Below are 9,428 nucleotides of genomic sequence, written 5' to 3' on the forward strand. Positions count from 1 at the left end.
GGTACAGAGTCAATGTGGAGGCTATATACAGGGGTACCGGGACAGTCAATGTGCAGGGGCACCGGTTAGTTGAGGTAGTATGTACAGAGTTAATGTGGAGGATATATACAGGGGGAGCCGGTACAGAGTCAATGTGGAGGCTATATACAGGGGGAGCCGGTACAGAGTCAATGTGGAGGCTATATACAGGGGGTACCGGGACAGTCAATGTGCAGGGGCACCGGTTAGTTGAGGTAGTATGTACAGAGTTAATGTGGAGGATATATGTACAGAGTTAATGTGGAGGCTATATACAGGGGGTACCGGTACAGAGTCAATGTGGAGGCTATATACAGGGGGAGCCGGTACAGAGTCAATGTGGAGGCTATATAATGGGGGTACCAGGGGGGACAGAGTCAATGTGGAGGCTATATACAGGGGGTACTGGTACAGAGTTAATGTGGAGGCTATATACAGGGGGTACCGGTACAGAGTCAATGTGGAGGCTATATACAGGGGGGAGCCGGTACAGTCAATGTGCAGGGGCACCGGTTAGTTGAGGTAGTATGTACAGAGTTAATGTGGAGGCTATATACAGGGGGGAGCCGGTACAGAGTCAATGTGGAGGCTATATACAGGGGGTACCGGGACAGTCAATGTGCAGGGGCACCGGTTAGTTGAGGTAGTATGTACAGAGTTAATGTGGAGGCTATACAGGGGGTACCGGTACAGAGTCAATGTGGAGGCTATATACAGGGGGTACCGGTACAGAGTCAATGTGGAGGCTATATACAGGGGGTACCGGTACAGAGTCAATGTGGAGGCTATATACAGGGGGTACCGGTACAGAGTCAATGTGGAGGCTATATACAGGGGGTACTGGTACAGAGTCAATGTGGAGGCTATATACAGGGGGTACCGGTACAGTCAATGTTCAGGGGCACCGGTTAGTTGAGGTAGTATGTACAGAGTTAATTAAAGTGACTATGCATCGATGACAACAGAGAGTGGCAGTGGTGGGGGGAGGGGAGATGTGAATAGTCTGGGTAGCCATTTGACTAGATGTTCATCATTATGTTCTTATGGCTCTAGGTGAAGGAGGTGCTGCAGGCGTTGGAGGAGCTGGCTGTGAACTATGACCAGAAGAGCCAGGAGGTGGAGGACAGGAGCCAGGCCAACCAACAGCTGCAGGAGGAGCTGCAGCAGAGGACTGTGGGTCTCTGGGCATGATGGGAGGGATAGAAGGGCCTAGAGCAGTTCAGCTTATTATGGGGTTTACTGCACCCTTAATGACATTTTATTCTGCCGAGGTACCCCCTGATGTGTGAGTGATCCATATACCTATGTTCTAATGAGTCTTCCCAAGTTCCCCCTGTGGATAGATGAGGTACTAGAACCATATAGAGGGTCCTTAATGATGCGGTGAAGGACAACTGGCATGTGACTGATGTGTGTTCCCCAGACGGTCCTGTTGTCAGTTCAGATGGAGCTGACCACGCTCCAGGAGCTCAGTGGACACCAGAAGAAGAGAGCTGCAGAGATCCTCCACCTGCTGCTCAGAGACCTCAGTGAGATAGGAGCCACCATGGGCACCAGCGACATCAAGGTGGTGAGGGGACCTACACAGCAGATACACATAGACACACACACCGAACCAAATACAAACAGACCCATTCACAACAGTCCTGTTAACTTAACGGGTTGTAACATGGTTGACCTGTGTAGCTAGCAAACCTCTCCACAACATACAACATGAGTCAGAGTTGATGCTCTTTAGTTTCCTAACAGTATATCTTCCTCCTGGACTGTTCTAATCCTACTGTTCATCCCCCAGGCTTTATATGCAGTCTTCTGTTTCCTGTCTAGATGGCTGAGGGGAACGGTAACGGTGGAGTGATTGAGGAAGAGTTCACCATGACCCGTCTCTACATCAGTAAGATGAGGTCAGAGGTCAAGTCTCTGGTGAACCGCTCCAAGCAGCTGGAAAGCTCCCAGGGTGACACCTCACGCAAGATGGCCGCCAACGAGAAGGAGCTGGCTTCCTGTCAGCTGCTCATCTCCCAGGTAACAGAGGGGCCAGGTTAATTGTGAAGCGTCTAAAGGCCGATGCAGAAATGCACTTTCATTGTCCTACGTTGAGTCTCTGAATATCTTTTCACTCTCTGCTAAAGTCGTACAAAACGGCCAACCAGGGCTGTGTTCAGTAGGTGTGACAACAGGGAAGGTTTAGAAGTGCTGACCCGGTGTTGGTGTGTTGTGCTGCAGCACCAGGCCAAGATCAAGTCCCTGACAGACTACATGCAGAACATGGAACAGAAGAAGAGACAGCTGGAGGAGAGTCAGGACGCTCTGACTGAGGAGCTGGCCAAGATGCACGCTCAGGGTGAGACGCACGACTCCCTCTACACGTCCCCTCTATCCACACCACTGCTTCCTTTATAACATGCTTCACATTGTTGTTCTTCAGAGAAAATGCACGAGGTGTCAGTGGTGGACACGGAGAAGGAGCACGTCAGTAGACTGGAGGGTGAAGAGGAGGTTAAGGTGATTAAACCTGGGATTAAGACGTCCACAAGGTGGATCTGGAAGTAGGATGATTATTCTGTTGGAGAAACAGATTAGATTTACCCGTGTGTGTGTCTTCTGTGTGTGTCCTCTGATCCGTCCTCCTGTCCATCCTGTAGAAGACTCTAGAACAGCAGATGGAGGCTCACAGAGAGGCCCACCAGAAGCAGCTGGCCCGACTCAGGGACGAGATCGATGACAAACAGAGGACGCTGGATGAACTCACAGAGTGAGAAGCTATATATACCGTCCGGCGACTCTCTGTGTTTGTCCACACTTTTCTAACTGCTAGGGCATTTATAAAGGCTTCATAGGGCATTTATAAAGGCTTCATAGGGAATTCATAAAGGCTTCATAGGGCATTCGTAAAGGCTTCATAGGGCATTCATAAAGGCTTCATAGGGCATTCATAAAGGCTTTATAGGGCATTCATAAAGGCTTCAGGCTTCATAGGGCATTCATAAAGGCTTCATAGGGCATTCATAAAGGCTTCAGGCTTCATAGGGCATTCATAAAGGCTTCATAGGCCATTCATAAAGGCTTCAGGCTTCATAGGGCATTCATAACGGCTTCACAAATTCTTTACAAGCTGTCATAATGCAGTACTAAATGAAAGGTGGTATAAAGGTCATTACATCTGAAGCATCTATATAGGCCTTATAAAGCTCCATAAAGCCTCTATAACTTAGTCTTTTCTCTCCTTTTCACCCTCTCCTCTACCTCTCCTCTTCCTCTCCTCTACCTCTCCCCTACCCCTCCCCTACCTCTCCCCTACCTTTCCTCTCCTCTACCTCTCCCTACCCCTACCCCCCACCCCTCCCCTACCTCTCCTCTACCCCTCCCCCACCTCTCCTCTACCTCTCCTCTACCCCCCCCCCCACCCCTCCTCTACCTCTCCTCTACCCCTCCCCCCCACCTCTCCCCCCTCCCCCTACCTCTCCTCTACCTCTCCTCTACCCCCCCCCCACCCCCCCCCTACCTCTCCTCTACCCTCCTCTACCTCTCCCCTACCTCTCCTCTTCCTCTCCTCTACCCCTCCCCCACCCTCTCCTCTACCTCTCCCCTACCTCTCCTCTACCTCCTCTCCCTCCTCTCCTCTACCCCTCTACCCCCTACCCCTCCCCTACCTCTCCTCTACCTCTCCCCTAACTCTCCTCTACCTCTCCCTTACCTCTCCTCTTCCCCTCCCCTACCTCTCCTCTCCCCTACCTCTCCCCTACCTCTACCCTCCCCTACCTCTCCTCTACCTCTCTCCTACCTCTCCTATACCTCTCTCCTACCTCTCCCTACCTCTCCCCTACCTCCTACCTCTCCCCTACCTCTCCCCTACCTCTCCCTACCCCTCCCCCTCTCCCCTACCTCTCCTCTACCTCTCCTCTACCTCTCCCCTACCTCTCCTCTACCCTCCTCTGCCTCTCCTCTTCCTCTCCCCTACCTCTCCCCTACCTCTCCTCTACCTCCTCTCCCCTACCTTTCCTCTACCTCTGCTCTCCCCCTCTCCTCCTCCGTGTCTCTCCCAGTCTGAACCAGGGCCTGATGCTGGAGCAGAGGAGGCTGATGTCTGACCATGAGAAGCTGAAGGTGGAGGAACAGGAGAAGGACATGAAGCTCCAGAAGCTGGTCATCTTCAACGAGCAGAGAGAGCAGGCCAGACAGGACCTCAAGGGACTGGAGGAGACTGTGGTACGTCAAGGCTCTATGACTGAATGACTGACTGACTGGCTGGCTGGCTGGCTGGCTGGCTGGCTGACTGTCTGACTGACTGACTCACTGACTGACTGACTGACTGACTGCTGGCTGGCTGGCTGGCTGGCTGACTCACTGGCTGGCTGACTCACTGACTGACTGACTGACTGACTGACTGGCTGGCTGACTGACTGACTGACTGACTGACTGACTGACTGGCTGGCTGGCTGGCTGGCTGGCTGACTATAGCTCTTCACTTCCTAAGTCTTGCAGATAAACCAATACATCATATATGTCCATTTCAACGTTTCACACTGAGCACAAGTGTGTCTTCTCTCTGTTTTGTCTTGAAAGGCCAAAGAGCTGCAGACTCTTCATAACCTACGCAGGCTCTTTGTTCAAGACCTCACAACACGCGTCAAGAAGGTAAGGAGGTATTCTCCCATGTAAGAGAGGCTGTGTATCAGAATGCCCCAACCTGTCTGCAGAATGTCAGAGATACTCGTCTGTAGTCTGTTGTCTTTCAGTGAGGACCTGTAGTCTGTAGTCTGCGCTCTGTAGTGTGTAGTCTGTGCTCTGTAGTGTGTAGTCTGTGCTCTGTAGTGTGTAGTCTGTGCTCTGTAGTGTGTAGTCTGTGCTCTGTAGTCTGTAGTCTGTGCTCTGTAGTGTGTAGTCTGTGCTCTGTAGTGTGTAGTCTGTGCTCTGTAGTGTGTAGTCTGTGCTCTGTAGTGTAGTAGTCTGTGCTCTGTCTGTGTGTAGTCTGTGCTCTGTAGTGTGTAGTCTGTGCTCTGTAGTGTGTAGTCTGTGCTCTGTAGTGTGTAGTCTGTGCTCTGTAGTGTCCAGTAGTCTGTGCTCTGTAGTGTGTAGTCTGTGCTCTGTAGTGTGTAGTCTGTGCTCTGTAGTGTGTAGTCTGTGCTCTGTAGTGTGTAGTCTGTGCTCTGTAGTGTGTAGTCTGTGCTCTGTAGTGTGTAGTCTGTGCTCTGTAGTGTGTAGTCTGTGCTCTGTAGTCTGTGCTCTGTGAGTCAGACTCTGTAGTGTGTAGTCTGTGCTCTGTAGTGTGTAGTCTGTGCTCTGTAGTGTGTAGTCTGTGCTCTGTAGTCTGTGCTTTGTGTTGACAGACTGACTGATGTTTCTCTCCTCTCCTGTTATGTCCAGAGTGCAGAGTTGTCTGTAGTGTGTAGTCTGTGCTCTGTAGTCTGTAGTCTGTGCTCTGTAGTCTATAGTCTGTGCTTTGTGTTGACAGACTGACTGATGTTTCGCTCCTGTTGTGTTCAGAGTGCAGAGCTGGACTGTGAGGATGGAGTGGGCAGCGCCGCCCAGAAACAGAAGATCTCCTTCCTGGAGAATAACCTGGAGCAACTCACTAAAGTCCACAAGCAGGTACTGTACTGGGACATTATTAAGCAGGTACTGTACAGGGACATTATTAATCAGGTACTGTACTGGGACATTATTAAGCAGGTACTGTACAGGGACATTATTAATCAGGTACTGTACTGGGACATTATTAAGAAGGTACTGGGACATTATTAAGCAGGTACTGTACTGGACATTATTAATCAGGTACTGAACTGGGACATTATTAAGCAGGTACTGTACTGGGACATTATTAATCAGGTACTGTACTGGGACATTATTAAGAAGGTACTGGGACATTATTAATCAGGTACTGTACTGGGACATTATTAAACAGGTACTGTACATCTTTGCAGGTGGAGAAAATGTATCGTCTGATTGTTTGATTTGTTCAAAATGATAAATACATTTGATTGATTTATTATTCCTGCCCCCTTCTGGCAGTGTCCATCCAGTTAGTGCATGATAACGCAGACCTGCGCTGCAAGCTTCGTAAGCTGACCCTCATATCTCTGTTTCTCTCCCTCCCTGTCTCCCCCCTTTCCCTCCCTCCCTCCCTCCCTCCCCCTCCCTCCCTCCCTCCCTCCCTCCCTCCCTCCCTCCCTCCCTCCCCTCCCTCCCTCCCTCCCTCCCTGTCTCCCCCCTGTCTCCCTCCTTCCCTGTGTCCCCCCCTCCCTCCCTCCCTGTCCCCCCCCTCCCTCCCCCTTCCCCTGTGTCCCCCTCCCTGTCTCCCTGTCTCCCCCCTCCCTCCCTCCCTGTGTCCCCCCCCCTCCCCTCCCTGTGTCCCCCTCTCCCTTCCTGTCTCCCTCCCTCCCTCCTTTCCTCCCTGTGTCCCCCCTCTCCCTCCCTGTCTCCTCCCTCCCTCCCTCCCTGTGTCCCCCCCTCTCCCTCCCAGTTGGTGCGTGACAACGCGGACCTGCGCTGTGAGCTTCCCAAGCTGGAGAAGCGTCTGCGGGCCACGGCCGAGCGGGTCAAGGCCCTGGAGAATGCGCTGAAGGATGCCAAGGAGAACGCTATGAGAGACAGGAAACGCTACCAGCTAGAGGTGGACCGCATCAAGGAGGTCGTCAGGGCCAAGAACATGGCCAGGAGAGGAAACTCCGCTCAGATCGGTAAGGAGGGAGGGAGGGAGGGAGGGAGGGAGGGAGGGAGGGAGGGAGGGAGAAGAGGGTGGGTTGGTGGAGTGTGTGTTTGTATTGATGACTATGTTCTGTCTTCCAGCTAAGCCCATCCGGCCAGGCCAACACCCCCTGTCTTCCCCTACAGTCATCAGAGGAGGAGGCCTCTACAGCCACAGCTACAACCTCAGCACCAAGTAACCATGTAGAATCTAGACCCTGAGTCACGAGTGCATGTGTGGTAGGTACAGACTGTCCCATTCCCAGTAAGACCCCTCTGCCCTCATCCTCTTGTCCTTCCCCTGGGTCTAGGAGTAAGACCCCTCTGCCCTCATCCTCCAGTCCTTCCTCTGGGTCTAGGAGTAAGACCCCTCTGTCCTCATCCTCCTGTCCTTCCTCTGGGTCTAGGAGTAAGACCCCTCTGTCCTCATCCTCCTGTCCTTCCCCTGGGTCTAGGAGTAAGACCCCTCTGTCCTCATCCTCCAGTCCTTCCTCTGGGTCTAGGAGTAAGACCCCTCTGCCCTCATCCTCCAGTCCTTCCTCTGGGTCTAGGAGTAAGACTCCTCTGTCCTCATCCTCCTATCCTTCCTCTGGGTCTAGGAGTAAGACCCCTCTGCCCCCTTCCACTCTACTCTGTGGCATCTTTCATAGTTTTCACATACTGTATGTCTTTGTCTTTTCCATTGTACATGCACATATATATTTCATTGTAGTGTTGTCTTGGAGGGGAAGATGTATGCTGATAGATGGTTACATGTATATTACAGAGGGTGATATGCCATCACTAAGAACCACATTGTATAGCATATGACAGTCACAGTAATGTAAACATGATCTTTACTTGTTGTTGAAGAATCCTTTGCTTTTCCGACTGCATTAGGAATGTATGATAGTTCACCTAAAGAAGTTCAAAGTTCAGACTGGAATGATCGCCCACCTGCACTGTGTTTTGCACCATATTCCTTTACTTCAGTTAGGATCAGCACATTGTTTTTGCTCTGTTGTATTGGTAAGCATATTGATCATGGTTTACCTATGCTTTTAGGGACACTTTATTCTTAAAATAAGCTAAGTTTGAATGTAAATGTTTTAATTCACTTACAAAACAAGCTGTGCTCTATTTAAGCAATAAGGCCCGAGGGGGTGTGGTATGTGGCCAATATACCACGGCTAAGGGCTGTTCTAAGGCACGACGCAACGTGGAGTGTCTGGACACAGCCCTTAGCCGTGGTATATTGGCCCTATACCACAAACCCCTGAGGTGCCTTATTGCTATTATAAACTGGTTACCAACGTAATTAGAGCAGTAAAAATACATGTTTTGTCATACCCGTGGTATACGTTCTGATATACCACGACTGTCAGCCAATCAGCATTCAGGGCTCGAACCACCCAGTTTTTTAATTTCAATTATGCAACTGATTGTAATGACCACTGCGTTGAGAAACTCGTGGGGCGTAGACCAACAAAATGTCCCAATTTTACCAAGAGCCTCAAATTGTGAGGTAGATTTCAATATCCACCATTAGAGGGCAGTGTTTGACAGCTTAGTGCACTGCATTGTATCCATGCTAGGCTAATGCAGTGATGCTGATCAGCCAATCAGAGATGTTCATGCAGTGATCCTGGGGAACAGTGCAATACACTCTATATCCAAAACACTAACAGAAAGAGAAATTGGTTAAAAAAAATGTAATGTAAGCTTTCTACTTTACAATGAGGCTCCAATTGTTTTAGTTATTTATCACCGAACTTGCCTCTCACCACTTGCCAAACTGTCATTGTAAATAAACATGTCTTCGTAACTGACTCGCCTAATATAAACTCATTTGAAGTAAAGGTCATGTAAATAAATGTCACCAGGAAGTGAATTATGTTGAATCTGAATGGAGATTCATTCCCCAAGTATGTGTTGATCATTTCTCTTATGCTTTTAATTGGATCATCTCAGAGCATGATTTGGATACATGTACATAAGGTTCTAGACGTGTGTTCCATTTGTAAATGGTTACATTGTTGCAGTTTGCTCCGCCATGCCTATAGCTGCTCACCGTAGTATGGCTGTGGGGTGTTGTAAGACGTTCCCTCAATGAAGGAACCGCACCACAAGGAAAATGAGCTTTGAGATGTTGCTTTGAACTCTGCCTGTGATCTTATGGAGGCTCCAAATAAAAGCAGGAATATGATTGATTCATGACAATTCTAACTGCATGGTGTATAATTCATTTGAAATGTTTAAATCGAAGCGAATAAAAAAAGATATTTAACATAAACTGTTTTGTTTTTATTGAAACTTCACTCAAGTTTACACAAGCTTCTTAGTTTGTTGATGAAACATGAGTGAATGATGTCAAGCTCTGATGTGTCCAGGAGTGGAACACCTGCTATCTAACATAGCAGGTCTCATTTAGTCAATAGAGGGTTGATAACAGTCACAGTTTCCTCGGTGTTGTCGTTGTTTCTCACACACAGCACGTCCACACAGCACGTCCACACAACACGTCCACACAGCACGTCCACACAGCACGTCCACACAGCACACAAGCACACAAGCAGTTCACCACAAAACTTCAGTCAAATCTACTCAGCATTGGAGGAGGTAAAAAATGTCATGCTCTGAAAGTTCAACAGTGATGAAATCCAGAACTGAATTACACACTGTATTCTGTTGTAGCCATATGAAATCCAGAACTGAATAAAACACTGTATTCTGTTGTAGCCATA

At 49.4% G+C, this 9,428-nt stretch overlaps 1 protein-coding gene across 1 annotated transcript; it reads left to right on the top strand.

The window, feature by feature from the left end:
- Positions 1-1,071: 1,071 nt before the first annotated feature.
- On the top strand, positions 1,072-7,916 carry LOC112266291 (kinesin heavy chain; the record flags this gene model as incomplete). Its single annotated transcript, XM_042313652.1, is given in 11 exon segments — positions 1,072-1,191; positions 1,442-1,588; positions 1,846-2,043; positions 2,245-2,362; positions 2,447-2,523; positions 2,664-2,773; positions 4,065-4,227; positions 4,585-4,656; positions 5,506-5,610; positions 6,482-6,698; positions 6,808-7,916. Coding segments are annotated over 11 exon segments (1,425 nt in total), but the record flags the coding sequence as incomplete, so codon positions are not given.
- Positions 7,917-9,428: the final 1,512 nt, after the last annotated feature.

Source organism: Oncorhynchus tshawytscha, unplaced genomic scaffold (genome assembly GCF_018296145.1).
Source record: "Oncorhynchus tshawytscha isolate Ot180627B unplaced genomic scaffold, Otsh_v2.0 Un_contig_11569_pilon_pilon, whole genome shotgun sequence".
NCBI classification, from domain to species: Eukaryota; Metazoa; Chordata; class Actinopteri; order Salmoniformes; family Salmonidae; genus Oncorhynchus; species Oncorhynchus tshawytscha.